A 13805-nucleotide genomic window follows, 5' to 3' on the forward strand; every position below is an offset into this window, starting at 1 on the left:
TGCTTAAAAGAATCTGGACAAAAATAATCATCTTGATCTCAGCTCTGATATTCATGTGTGTTACGAGGAGTGATTTTGGTATTTGTCTACATTCAATTGAAACTGAAGAGTTCAAAGTCTCAGAACAGTGACATGGAGTTAGTTGTCTACCAAACACGATTAAGTAACTGGGTTTCAAACATACACACAACTCACCTTTAGACAATAGTATCCAATCACACAGACAAAGGAGATGATAGTATGAATAACTGCTAGAGCCCTGAGTGTTGGTGCCATGTAACCTGTACTCTCTTGTAAAACAAAAAACACCACTCCCTCTTCCTCTTCCTCTTCTTCAAATGAGTTCCACAGATCAGAGTCTTCCTCTAACTCATCTAATGGTTCTTCTGTCACCTGGAATGGAGAAATACACACACACACACATACAAAGCAACAGGAATAACTTAAGCTTTCTTCCATTCTCTTAGTCACAGGACAAATCTCTTTTTGCTCCCTATTTCTATTTTAATTTTTTATGAAGATCATTTTGTACTTTACATGAGCACTGAGCCCTAAAGAGTGAAGTTCTTCATCCTCAGAACAAGAGAGGCACAGATACAAGAAGAGTGCAGGCTTCCTACACTACCTCATCAATGTGCCTCACACTTGACATAGAAGGAGCAATTCAGCGGTAGCTCAATTTACAAATCTCCCTGTTAGGGCATGCAATGGCAAAAATGAAAGCAAAAACAATGCAAAAGTAACACCAATGTTTTATTAAATAAACAATTAATGCAATGCTGAGATAGACTGGTATAACAAACTTCAGAGTTTGTTTTGGAATTTACATTATTTTTGATTACTAGTCTCAGAGAAAGGGGGCAAAAACTATGTTGTTGTCACCAATTCACTTGTGCACACATTTTTATTTCACAGTCTTCTTTAAAAAGTTTACAAGTCTTGCTATAGCAGTTGATTAGCATTTCACACTAATATCTGGCCAACAAGCTCCCTGTTGCTCTAAACTCTGCCCGGGCCATTGCGAAACTGGCCTCAGAATCAGGGAGCCATAACTGGCTCCCGGAAATCCAAAATTCTCTATCCTCTTCTATGACCAGTGGAGGCTGGATGCAGCAGAGAAACTGGCCCTTCATTTCTAGGTTGTCAGTACAGGTCAGTATTGGCCAAACTGTTACCATTTGATGGCATGTTTGATGACCTATGCAAAATTAATTGAGCAATGTCTTCCACATGCCCCCACCAAGGGTTGGTCAGACCAACAGGGATGAGCCAGTGGCACAGGAGAGAGGAGAGAATTGATGATACAGGGAGCTGGGTCCCTCTTCCTCTGACCTTCTGCCTCCCATTGGCTGGGCTGTGGGGACTAAGTGGGCTGATTTAAGTTCTGCCCAGACATTTCTAGGTCATTTAGTATAGGATCTGAGTTCTTCAGGGTGCTGCTGTTACGACCAATTGCCTATTTTCATATCAAAAAGGAATTTTTCCCGTTCAGCCAAAGTGGCTGAGGCCCAGTGGGGTTTTTTTTTTTGCTTTCTGTGCAATGTCATGGAGGCCCAGCTGAGTTGTAAGCAATAGGACTTCAATGTTTAATATTAGACCGATTAGTTAGTCACAACTTGAGGCTGGTGATCAATGCGAATAAAGGCTAAAAGGGCCAGCTTCAAGGGATAAATGAGAACCAGAATTTCGCTGGTGTGCCTATAGGAGAAGAGGAAACCTGAAGCCTTCCTGGACTAATGTTCCCCCTTGATACTCCTAGCTCCCTGGCTGGGGGAATGCAAGAGGATTCAGAAGTGAGCTGAGTCCTAGATTTAGGTGGATCTACCCCAAGGAACCTTGCACTGAATCATTAAATGCCTGGCATATCATGCTGTAAATTAATAAAGTTGCAGCCTGCTGTTTAAAATCCATCCTTTGCATCTGTTATTCTTTTGCTTGTACGTCCTCAACAATTTAAAACATGTTCCTAGTGGACAGGTGTCTTCAACACAAAAAATACCTTCACAATAGGCACTAACAACCTTGTTGGTTTCAGTGAGAAAACAGACAGGATGATGGGTATGAAGACTGAAGTATTGTCTCACACCTAGAAATAGTTAAAGATGAAGACAATGTGGGGGAAACAATCCACTGAAGTCCCCCATTGCTACCCTCTACTTTTTTTGGTTTTGTTTTATTTTAAATAAATTTTTAATTGAATTGTGAATATTTTAATAAAAAAAGCACTGAACACTTTTGAGGAAAAAGCAGCCAAATTTTACAAATAGACAAAACAGAACTATCACACACAGAAGCAAAAACGTTATCTAAGCCAGCTAGAGTACGAGAGACCTTAATATGATTCCTAAATGATTTAGTTATCATTTCCATGCTGAAAATCAAGGTGATCAGTATTATGCAAAGAGTTGTACTGTTAAAGAAACAGTCATGTGAGTTGAAGTACCAATTTAGGATTAGATTTTAGAGAAACATTTAAGAAAATTGAAAGTGCTTTGAGAGATGGAGGGTTTTTGTTTTGTTTTGTTTTGTTTTTTGGCTGGTATTTAGACATTCCTTTGTCAGGGTTTGCAAGCCAAACCTAATCACATTGTGCCAGTGCACCAGAGCCAAAAGAAAAAAATGACAATAAATAAAAGCTCAACTGATTAGTTTGTTTTCATTGTCCTAGATTGAATAAAATACAGAAGTACCTATGTTTAGTTACTCAAAGTGTGATTAGTAACTCAGGTAAGAACATAATTTTAGATACATTATTTCTAGGCTGGCAGTGTTGATTTTAGTCAGTGCATATAGGGCTTACAAAAATGGGTGTCCAGTTTAGATTAACTATGTTAAAACCAGCCTTCAGCCAGCTGCTCTGGAAAATAAGTAGAAAAGCCTACAAAGAATGAAATGCAATAAATAATACTTTACCTTGTAGAATAGCAGTATAAAGTTGATGGCAAATGCAACAAACAGAGCAAGAAATCTTAAGTTGTAGAAATTTCTAGCCAAGTAATGCTGGAAATACAAGGAACATTTAAATAAAAAAAAATTAGAAGTGTCATGGAATCAGAATTGGGGAAGCAGTTAGGAAATTATTTAAGAGAGTCAAATCTAAACTATATTCTGTAATGTTCAACAAAACCATTACAGCTCTCATGGTAGAATCACCAGACTTGCTGTCTAGAATTTTTGCCACCTTTTCTTTTGTATCTATATATTCATGACAGGGTATTTTTGGCCTTAGGGGAAAACTACACAGAGGAGCCAGTCAGGCTCCAATTGGCAGAAACCAGTGGCGCTGGAACAATTTGTATGGTGGGGATGCTGAGAGCAGGCCCACCGACAGAGGGGGGAAAAGGAGGCAATTGCCCAGGGACCGCTCCCGGAAGCGACCGGTACGTCCCTGCGGCCCCTAGGGAGGGGGGTCTCTGCGTGCTGCCCCTGCCCCGTGTGCAGACTCTGCAGCTCCCATTAGCTGGGAACTGCGGCCAATGGGAGCTGCGGGGGTGGTACCTGCGGGCAGCGGTGCGTGGAGACCCCCTGCATCCCTGCCTAGGAGCTGCTGCAAGAGGGGTGTGCCGGTCGCTTTCGGGAGCCACCCGAGGTAAGTGCCAAACACTCCACCCTCCCCACACCCCAACCCCCTGCCCCAGCCTAGAGCCCTCACCCCGACCCAAACTCCCTCCTAGAGCCTGATCTCGCACCCCCTCCTGCACCCAAACTCCCTCCCAGAGCCTGCACCCCGAATCCCTCCCGCACCCAAACTCTCTCCCAGAACCTGCATCCAACACCCCCTCCCACACCCAAACTCTCTCCCAGAACCTGCATCCAACACCCCCTCCCACACCCGAACTCCCTCCCAGAGCCCGACCCTTCACCCCCTCCTGCACCCAAACTCCCTCCCAGAGCCTGCACCCCGAATCCCTCCCGCACCCAAACTCTCTCCCAGAGCCTGCATCCAGCACCCCCTCCCTCACCCAAACTCCCTCCCAGAGCCTGCACCCAGCACCCCCTCCAGCACCCAAACTCTCTCCCAGAGCCTGCACCCCATGACCCCTCCTGCACCCCAACCCTCTGCCCCAGCCTGGTGAAAGTGAGTGAGGGTGGGGAAAAGCAAGGGACAAAGGGAGGGTGGGATGGAGTGAGCAGGGGGCAGGCCCTCGGAATAGGTGCGGGACATGGACGTGGTGTCAGGGAAGGGGTGGGACAAGGGTCTTTGGGTTTGCTCGATTAGATAGTTGGCAACCCTACCGGGCGGGCATGTGGAAGCCCTGGCCGTGCTGGAAGACCGCACCCAGCAGCGCAGCTGGCAGCTCACTGGGCACCAGCCGGCGCAGGCGCAGCACCGCCCAAATGTCAGGCAGACCACGTCCACGGCTTGTGCGTGCGTGGAGGCCCATTGACTATTTTGCCCTGGGAACCGGAATTGCTGTCGGTGAGCCACTGAAGCAAACTGTAAACCCCTTTTTTATGGAAACCACTTCAAGCCAGGGGGTGTGGCAACCCCCCCAGCACCTCTAGTGCCAGCACTTATGGTAGAAACAGAAGCAGCCAAAGCAGAGACCTTTTTTACCTCTGGACATTCCAGTCAAAACTGTAGAATATTCTCTGACTTTCTCTATCCTGTGCTGATTGGCTGTTTGCTCCAAGCTTCCTCCTCCCTTTCTCTCCAAGTCTCTTCATCTCAGCGTCACTCAACATCTTACCCTCTTCTCCCCTGCCATTTCCTGTCCTGCCTTCACTCCCTTTCTCTGCCTTTTTCTTTCCATTTATCAGATCCCCTTCTAAGTAAACTCACCTCCCAAAAATTAAATAAATGAATAGTAGAATTAAGTCGATGTTTTCTGCCATCACACTGTTCACTCTATTTGTGTGTTGTACCCCTCCCCTGACCCTGTGTCTGTCTTCTCTATTTAGATATTAAGTTCTTCAGGGCAGGGATTGTCTACTATTCTGCATCTGTATGGTACCTAGCACAATGGCGCTCCATTCTTGGTTGGCCCTTAGGCGCTACTGTAAAAACGTGATCAATTTTAACAAATAATTAATTTGTAAAAAACTGACAGTATCTCTTCCTTGTATCTCATGCACGGTTGTTCTCTGTGTTATTTGACTTCTGTTTGACTAAAAGAATGTGAGCAAAACTTACCAGCATTTTCGTTTGATAAATTTCCACGACTTTAAAAAAATTAGCCATAACTGCCTCAGGTTTCTCTATTTTTTGTCCATGCCTTCGTTTCTTTTTCTTGGTTTCCTCCTTTCCCAACTGCTCAGATTGTACTTCTTCCTTTGCTTTGTCTTCTTTCTCACCATCTTCCATGCTAGAAAAAAGATTACAGAAATAAAACAGAGTAAGTTCCCGCATTGTCTATGCTATGATTAAAACAGTGTCCCAATAAAGAGAGGCTGGTTTGAGTGTGAGTTAGTTGCAGAGAAGGTGAATGGAGGTGAGTGACTATGAGAAGTGACAGTTAGAGAATACAACCAAGAGTCAAAAAAGTTACCTTACTACTAAGTGAGGTGGAAGAATAGTAATAATCCACTTAGTGAGTTTGGGGCGATCAATGGAGAAAAGGCAAAAGCAGCTCAAAGTGGGGTTACTAGCACCAAATGCAAAATGTACAATTACTTGCTGCCTAAACAAGTGAAGTATGTATATACCCAGTGCAAGTAACTCAAAATTATCAGAGTTTATGTGCAGAATTTTGAGTTCAAAGTTGAAGAGAAGATAGAAACATTTATGGATGTGCCACACAGATTCATAGCAGAGTGGTTTCATTTCAACCAAAAAAATCACCATAATAAAAGTAAGGAATCAGTGAGGAATGAAAGGAAAATTTCCTTCAGAAGGACCCACCTTACAAAACATGTAGAAGACGACAATTATTCCTCCTGCACAAAAGAATTCATAAGAACATAAGAATGGCCATACTGGGTCAGACCAATGGTTCATCTAGCCCAGTATCCTGTCTTCCGACAGTGGCCAATGCCAGGTGCTTCAGAAGGAATGAACAGAACAGGTAATTCCCTTTATGAGAAGCAAGTATCAAGACTCACTGTTGTTTTAGAGGATTCAGTTTTCAAAACATAAATAGCTGACTGTGTGATAACGGTCAGAATGGTAAGGTAAATTACCACCAAGGTGTGAGGGGGTTGAAACTTTGAGGCAAGTAGATGGTCGGTTATAAAGAAATGGAGAGGAGTTTGTGGTTTGGTATATAGCAGTACCAGTGAAATAAAGAACCATTTGTGAGAACTCTGAGGAGCTACTTACATTATTACTAACAAAGCATCATTCCACGGCTCCTGCATTAACTTTCTTTGGAATGCTCCTGATGATATGCACAGGAGGGCCAGCCATACAAAGAGGAGAGGTTTATGTTTAGTAAGCTCTGGGGAACCTTTTTTGGAAAGTAGGATTCTATAAAGAAGACAGGGTCTCCTCCTTAATCAACCAAAAAGGATTTAGACTGCTGGCAATGGCAATGAAGATTTGGGGGAGTGAATGTTTAAAACTAGAATTTTTAAGCTGCATGCTTGCAGGTACTGCAAAGTACTTAAGTTGAAAATGAAACATGGTAGTAAACAGCAGAAGTACAAGGGAATCTGTGTATACAATAGTGAGAGAGAAGCACTTATGATTTAATTGGAAGGAAGTGCAGAAGAGGAATAAGGAAATAAACTGTCAATAGAAAGAGGTTAGGTGAATTAAAAATAAAAGCTATAAATGCCTACGTAACAATATGAAAAGCCTAACCAAGAATAGGTGAGGTGGACTATCTGGTATTGGGGGAATACCTAGATATTTTATCAATGGCATTTGATAAGGTACATTACTAGCCTCTGGGTCAGGAGACTGAAATCAGTTAGCTGAGAGAGATTAGGGAAAAGGAATAAAATCTAATAAAATCTAACAAAACCATTAAAATGGGAGATTTGAACCACCTAAATATAAACCAGTTTAATATCATAACACAACATGGTGTAATAAACAAAAGCTTCCGGAACTGCTTGTTTTGGAGCATACAAGAGGAGAGGCTATTTTTGTCTTAATACTGAGAAACATATAGAATTGATTCTTTGGATTCTTAGTACAGAGAAATGCAAAAGAGTTTAAGTGCAGTTGACAATTACCAGAGAAGTACTGTAACATTGCAAGTAATATTTATGCTTAAAATCCTTGCACAGGGTTGGAAGGAAGGGCAGACAAAAATACCAAAATAATTCTCTAACAGTGAAATCTAAGAAAGGGATTTTTTAAAAATGAGGAAATTAGTTAGAAAAAGCCTGAAAGGGAACAAGTTAAGAAATTAAAAATTACTGAACCATCATGGAGACTTTAGAGTCTACCTTGTTAAAGTCACTGAAGGTATGTATAGTGATGAGAAAGAAAATAGCATAGTTAAGTGGCTAGCTACACTAATTTATTTGGGCCTCAAAATTATCCTTTTAAAAAATAAATCTCCAACACAAGTGGCTCAAAAACACCAGGACATAAACTTAGCAGGTTAGAAGAGGTATTCGTAGGACTGAAATTAATGGAGCTGAAGTCAGAATTTGAATAATAGACCAAAATATAAAGAAAAATAATAATAAATTGTTTAAGTATGAGGAACTCAGGAACAAGAAAGCTGTGTGAGTCATCAGATTTGCTAGACCACCTGGTTATAAAAGGAGGCAATCAAAACGAACAAAGAAATTGGCAGGACTATCAATCTTAATACTTCAGAAGGTTGACAGAACAAGGAGTAATGGTCTCAAGTTGCAGTGAGGGAGGTTTAGGTTGGATATTAGAAAAAACTTTTTCACTAGGAGGGTGGTGAAGCACTGGACTGCGTTACCTAGGGAGCTGGTGGAATCTCCTTCCTTGGAGGTTTTTAAGGTCAGGCTTGACAAAGCCCTGGCTGGGATGATTTAGTTGGGGATTGGTCCTGCTTTGAGCAGGGGGTTGGACTAGATGATCTCCTGAGGTCCCTTCCAACCCTGATATTCTATGATTCAGCACAAGCTGATCACACACTGCCCCACCTGCTGCTTGGAAACAAGTGAAGTAAATACCACACTAATGAAGGCTGTCATGTTAAAAATGTTTCTCGGGATTTTAGGTGAAGCAGCTGCAGAGAGTTTTATAAGACTGTGAATAGGCTTTTATGGATTGCTGACAGTTGCACCTGGGATAGGGTCCCTGCTCTGCTGCTCAGTGAAAGTGCTTGCTGCCTTTGAGGAGTTGTGCTGGCTGCCCAAGATACTGGTAAGATGGAGAGTTCAATCAATGCCTGCTCAGGGCTATTTCTGGCCAGCTCGTCAAGGAAGAGCAAGAAAATAAACAATAGTGTAAAAGTAACTTACTCAGCCTTCTCGGATTCTGCTTTTGTTTCTGTTTCATCTTCTTTTGCTATTTCAGATATCTAAAAACAAAAAGTTATTAAAATTGCCATAAACTTACTTTTAAATAAATCTTCTCAATTCTACTTAATGCTTTCTAAAAAGCAAACAAAACAATCAATTATCACCATGTCTCATTAACACTGGGTCACTTTCATATTGTCATAATTCTAAATTTTTTTGCTTCTAAAACAAGTAGCAGACAACATCTCAATAGTGAAAACTATCGTGATTCTTCCTCTAACATGTTTTCAAGATATATTATTAATATAGTAATCGGTGCAGATGACTGAATGACTCAAAGTAATAGTCATTGTAATGAGACTGGTGAAGTTACCAGAAAGGAATGGAGATGACTGAGCACAGAGCATAGCTTAAAATTAGCTGGAGGACAGTGATCACCATTAAGAACTTGACAGTTACGAGTGGCATGTAAAATTAATGTAACTATGGTTTTGTATAATTTCTATGAATGTGGAAAAATGTTGATTATCACAAATATCAGTATGTCAATATCACAAATTCCACGTAATTGTTTAGTTTATAATAGTGGCAACATTTTCTATTTTGTCACTATAGATTAAAGTAATAATATTCTATAAATCTAATCAAAATTAGCAGAATATATGTATATGTTTTATTTTTGCAATACTTCCCCCCTTAAACTATCTATCTATTCCCCCATACCATAGTATCTGACCGCTTCACAATCATGCATCTATTTATCCTCAACCCCCTGTAAGATAAAGATGTACTATTATCCCCATTTTATAGAAAGGAAACTAAGGCACAAAGAGGCTAGGGACCAGATTTTAAAGGTATTTAGGCCTTGCTTCACTCTGTTTTGCAAGCCCTAAGTCTCATTTTAAAGATTGACTTAGGAGTAAACCTTGATGTAATCTTTTTGTCAGAAAGTTTATTTTGCAGAAAAATGCAGTTTTGGGTCCACCAGAACTATTTGCCAAAAATTTCAGTCATAATTTTTACTTGGAACTTAGATGCTATTCACATAAAGATGACAGCAGCAGTGGTCTCCTCATATTCTTTAGCCCTGTAGTGAGGGCACTCACCTAGGTTCAGTTCCCCCTCTTCTTGATGTGGAGAAGGGATTTCAACTTGGGTCTCCCACATCTTAGGTGATTGCCCTACAGAATCATTCTTAGTTTCTTTCCCTGTCCCAATGACTATTCACTGTCATTCATAGTGGCAATTCATAGTTATTCATAAGTTCCAGTCCCTGCTCCAATTACTATTTAATTATTTATACACAGTGGAACAGCCTTAAAAAGAGAAACTGAAAGATACTCATCACAACATCCCATAGTCCAGTGGGTTGGAGAACACTCCTGTAATGTGGGAGACCCAACTTGAAATCCTTTCTCCAAATCAGACAGAGGTAGCAATTGAACCTGTCTCCCAGACATCCCAAGTCAGTACCCTAACAACTAGGCTAAAAATTAGAAGAATGGTGGCACCACCACCTCCTCCAATGTTGTGAGTCTAGCCCTTTTAAAATGCTCAAAATTAGTTTCAGATTGAACAAAACATGACAGAGCTTTTGATTTGCCAAAATTGTTTTGCAATTTTTGGATTCAGTACAGGTCAAACCATTTTTAATTTTTTTCCCCTGAACTTGCCAGTAATGAAAAAAATCAGTTATTTTCCCAGGATCGTAAATCACATTGAAAGTCATTGGGACTTAGGCTACTAAATGCCTAAACCAGTTTTGAAAATGACTTAGTTCCCTAAATCACTTAGGTACCGCAATGCTAGGTGGAGCAATGCCAAAACACTTTTGAAAATCTGTGCCTAAGTGTTTTGTTCAAAGTCACACAGGAAGTCTGTGGTGGAACAGAACCATGAATTCAGGTTTTTCAAGTGGCAGGCTACTGTTCAGTTTGGACAATCCTTTCTCTCCAAGCTCCCTTATAAAAGCTACAATGAAACCTCAAGAGGGTTATTACCATTTCACGTTTTTAAAAGTAAGAGAGAGAGACAATCATCTTAAAAAAAAATTAACATTCTCCATGACAGAACCGTACATAGTATGTCTGTTTTTTCGGTTCCTTATTTTGTGGCTCCTACCTACTACACTGTGGTACTGTAGGGACTATATCTGAGTAAACAGTAGTTTTTTCTCCACAAATACTAAAGAGAATTTCAGTTTGAGAACTTTTCACATTAACTTTTCAATGCCCAAGCACTCAAGTTTTATTAGTGTGAATACTAATGAAAAGCAGCTTTTAGATTAAATGCTGAATGATTCATTGAAAGCCAATTTTGAATTGTGTATTAGATTGTAAAATTTGCACTTTGAGCTCCATTGATTGGTTACATGTCACATAACATTATTTCTGTTCCCTAACTGAATAACTTACATAATTCACATACATGAGAATTGTAAATTTCATAACTAATGCGGAATTAGAAAGTTACAGTTTTGAATGATTGCATTAATTAACAAGTTAGAGCTATGGAGAGAAGAAATGGTTACTTACTGCAACTGTGGTTCTTCAACATGCGATGCAAACATGTATTCCACTTAAATGTGCGAGCACCCAGCACACTGGAGATGAAGAATTTTGCCTACCAAAATTAGAGGGGTAGTGTTCATGCTTCATGGCCGCAGCTGCTCCCCTGGCTATATGAGACAGTGCCACCCTGATCCCCCTCAGTTCCTGCGTACCAAATGCCCAGAGATGAGACGCTGATGCAGAGTGGATGGAGGGTGGGTTGTGGAATATACCCTGCATCACATCTTGAAGAACCACAGTTACACTAAGGAGGAGTTACTCAGTACCGATGGTTCTTCGATGTGTCCCCCCTACAGGTGCTCCACTGTAGCTGTGTCAGCATCCCTGTGCCTCTCATCAGAGATTTTTGATAGCAGTGTCCGGTCAGCCTGCATATGAGCCCTCCTTGCCTTGTGCTCTGCCTCGAGGCTATCTAGTGCTGCACAGATGAACCACCCTCAGTTCCTTCTCTACTACAGAGCCCATTCTTAAGAACTCTGAAGTAGAGGGGAGGAGGGCGGGTTGTGGAGCATCCAGAGGGAGACACGTCTCGAAGAACCATCGCTTCTGCACAAGATGAGTAACTCTCTCTTTTTTGAGTAGTGTCCCTATGGGTTCTCCACTGTAGGCGACTCCTTAGCAGGATTCCCTAGGGAGGGTTGGGCTTCAGCGTCGAACTTAGTACTGATGTCAGAACCGTGAAGCTGAAGATGGCATCAGAGACTGTCATGTGTAATGGCATAATGTTTTGCAAAGGTATGAGCAGATGCCCAGGTTGCTGCCCTGCATATCTCTGTGATGGGGACATTCTTGATGAATGCAATAGAACTGAAGATGGACCTTGTGGGGCATGTTCATATGCCAGAACGAGAATAATAGCACTGGTTAGTGAAGTTGGAAACACAGTTCGAAAGTCTTTGAGATGATATTGCAGAGCCTTTGGACAGATCTGCAATGGCTAGGAACAGCTTAGGGGATTTCCTAAATTCTTTTGTCCTGTCCAAGTAGAACGCCAAGGTTCTCCTGACATCCAGCATATGTAACACAGCCTCTCTGTTGTTGCAGTGAGGCTTTGGAAAGAAGGTCAGAAGGGGATTACACTGGTTCATATGGAAGGAGGAGGTTACTTTGGGGAGGAACTTCAGATGTGGTCTAAGCCCTGGACTACACTAGGACTTTAGGTCGAATTTAGCAGCGTTAAATCGATGTAAACCTGCACCCGTCCACACGATGAAGCCCTTTTTTTCGACTTAAAGAGCTCTTAAAATCGATTTCCTTACTCCACCCATGACAAGTGGATTATCGCTTAAATCGGCCTTGCCGGGTCGAATTTGGGGTCCTGTGGACACAATTCGACGGTATTGGCCTCTGGGAGCTATCCCAGAGTGCTCTATTGTGACTGCTCTGGACAGCATTCTCAACTCAGATGCACTGGCCAGGTAGACAGGAAAAGAACCGCGAACTTTTGAATCTCATTTCCGGAGACTGCGGGAACTGTGGGATAGCTACCCCACAGTGCAACACTCCGGAAGTTGACGCTTGCCTCGGTACTGTGGAAGCACTCCGCCGAGTTAATGCACTTAATGCACTTAGAGCATTTTCTGTGGGGACACACACACTCGAATATATAAAACCGATTTCTAAAAAAACGACTTCTATAAATTCGACCTAATTTTGTAGTGTAGACATACCCATAGGTTTAGTGGCCTGCCCAGCCAATGGGGCTATAAAGGATGCAGCCCTGGCACAGTCCTGGACCGAGGGAAAGCTTGGGACACACAGGCAGAGGAGGTCCACTGCTGTCTGATACTCTACTGGCATGGAAGCGGTCATTAGTAGCATCACCCTTGTTGGTACTGGACCCAATGGGCATCCTGGGGCCTAGAGTCAATGGTTCGGGGTCTCTGGCCTCCCGTGTGATGCTCAGGAGTGGTTGACAGGACATGTTCCATCCCACGCATGAGCATTAATCCTGTGCTGATCCACTCTCCTTCTGGAGGAAGGAGATGAGTCCCTATGGGACCTGGAGCAGCCTCGGTCATTCTTATGCACACGTCTCTGTATCTTTGGAGAGGTGCCAGCTCCAGGACATGAAGCAGCAGCACTCTCCAAACCCAAGGGTGACCTGCAATCTGATGAGGGCCTTGGTGCCAAAGCAGGCCGCATGGCCACTTCAAGCAGATGCTGCTTCAGAAAATCCCTTGCCACGTGAGTCTGTTTCATGAATGATCTTCAAATCAACCTCTGTTCCTTGCCATGGGCTTCCCGCTAGACACAACAAGCACTGCAGGTGCGGATCATTATTGGGGATCATCTCCCCACATGACAGACAATGTTTAAATCCTGGTGAGGACATCATCAGGGAACACAAACTACAGCTAATTACTAGTAAGTCCAACACTATCCTACAGGTATTAATGAACTACTTACAACTAGAAGAAAGTAACTGAATAGAGGATTGAGAAGTTGAAAACCTCACTGAGCTCTGACTCCAGTCATGGGTGGCAAGAAGGAACTGAGAGGGATTGAGGTGGCACTGCCTCATATAGCCAGGGGAGGGGCCATGAGGCACAAGCACTCCCTCTCCTTCCCACTCCCATTGGTACTGCTAAGCAAAATTCTCTGGCTTCTGTATACACACACCCCTAAGTGGAATATAGAGCTGCATCTACTTGAAGAACCAAAAATTGTATATTTGATTGGTCACAATTAATGATTCAAATGATCTGCATTAATTCCAAAAGAAATATGAGAATAATAATAAACAACAAATACATTTAAGAACTTTGCAATCACTTTGGTAATAGAAAGAAAGGCAAAATTTGTTGAAAAAATATTATAAATTACTCGTTAGGGCTTACCAGGGACCTTAATATCAAAGCAGATTCACTCTGTTCAATGACCATGTCCTTTAAATACCTC

At 42.1% G+C, this 13805-nt stretch overlaps 1 protein-coding gene across 1 annotated transcript in view; it reads right to left on the reverse strand.

The window, feature by feature from the left end:
- RYR3 (ryanodine receptor 3) overlaps nt 1-13805 on the reverse strand; it is a 481354-nt gene that overhangs the window by 42176 nt on the left and 425373 nt on the right. The window contains exons 91-94 of the mRNA XM_043549389.1: nt 8335-8393; nt 5135-5306; nt 2914-3000; nt 196-393 (exon numbers count right to left, since the gene is read on the reverse strand). Coding sequence (XP_043405324.1) covers nt 196-393; nt 2914-3000; nt 5135-5306; nt 8335-8393 — 516 coding nt within the window. The remainder of the gene's footprint in view (nt 1-195; nt 394-2913; nt 3001-5134; nt 5307-8334; nt 8394-13805) is intronic.

This window comes from Chelonia mydas, chromosome 6 (genome assembly GCF_015237465.2).
Source record: "Chelonia mydas isolate rCheMyd1 chromosome 6, rCheMyd1.pri.v2, whole genome shotgun sequence".
Lineage (NCBI taxonomy): Eukaryota > Metazoa > Chordata > Testudines > Cheloniidae > Chelonia > Chelonia mydas.